This window comes from Cucurbita pepo, unplaced genomic scaffold (genome assembly GCF_002806865.2).
Source record: "Cucurbita pepo subsp. pepo cultivar mu-cu-16 unplaced genomic scaffold, ASM280686v2 Cp4.1_scaffold004008, whole genome shotgun sequence".
NCBI classification, from domain to species: domain Eukaryota; kingdom Viridiplantae; phylum Streptophyta; class Magnoliopsida; order Cucurbitales; family Cucurbitaceae; genus Cucurbita; species Cucurbita pepo.
Genome location: NW_019650003.1, coordinates 1 through 909, shown reverse-complemented (window position 1 = coordinate 909; position 909 = coordinate 1). Strand labels below are relative to the sequence as shown.

At 40.5% G+C, this 909-nt stretch overlaps 1 protein-coding gene across 1 annotated transcript; it reads right to left on the bottom strand.

The window, feature by feature from the left end:
* Positions 1–4: 4 nt before the first annotated feature.
* Positions 5–775, bottom strand: LOC111787004 (UDP-glycosyltransferase 79B30-like; the record flags this gene model as incomplete). Its single annotated transcript, XM_023667182.1, has 1 exon — positions 5–775. A coding segment is annotated over exon 1 (768 nt), but the record flags the coding sequence as incomplete, so codon positions are not given.
* Positions 776–909: the final 134 nt, after the last annotated feature.

Sequence of the window (909 nt, the reverse complement as noted above, 5' to 3'; positions counted from 1 at the left end):
ATTTCTCCTCTAGAGGTGTTGTTAATGGCTCAGGTATGACTGACCCAGATAGAAAAATAGGTTTTTTGAACTCAATTTGAAGATAATTTACAAAATCTCCTTCAATTTCATGACATGTTCTAAACCCTATTGCATCACATTCACTAAAACTAATGAATTGACGATCATAGAAAAGAACATCACTTCCAAATTTCCACTTCCTTCTTGATGCAAAAACTTTAGCCTCATGAGCATGGAGCTTAATGTTGGAGCTAGGGTATCCAAGAGGAGGGTTCATGAGATCTTCCTCGGTTAACTCGTTTTTAGAGAATTGCCTTGATGGGGCTAGAGTATAAGCAATCATGGCGGCACTTGTGACACAATAATGAATTGATTTGATACCCAATTGGCGAGCCAATTGTGGCAACCAATGAGTGAAATCAAAGAAGATGAGATGAGGCTTTAAGTCTTCAAGGAGGAGGTTGATTTGAGATTGAGTGAGATCCATGGCAGTCATGATGAGGGTGTGGAGAGGGTAAGGGACATCCGAAGTGGTCTCGGCGCCATGGGGAAGGCCTTCAACATGAGGAACAGTGATGGGGATGAAGGCAATGAGATTAGGAAATTGATTTAAGGGCTGCAATTTGGGAAGCGTTTTGGTGGGGATGAAGAAGGATATTTTGTGGCCTTTTTTGGCTAACTTGTTTGAGAGATGGAGAAATGGAGTGAGATGGCCAAGGGCAAACCAAGGGTACATAGCGAAATGGAGGGAGGTGGTAGCAGCTGCAGCCATTGTTGATATCAAATTCTACAATACGAGGGTTTTTGATATCAAATTCTACAATACCAGGGTTTTTGATATCAAATTCATGCAACTTCTTCACAAAAATGAAATAAGGTTAAGTAATCTCATCATTTGAATTGTTCTTC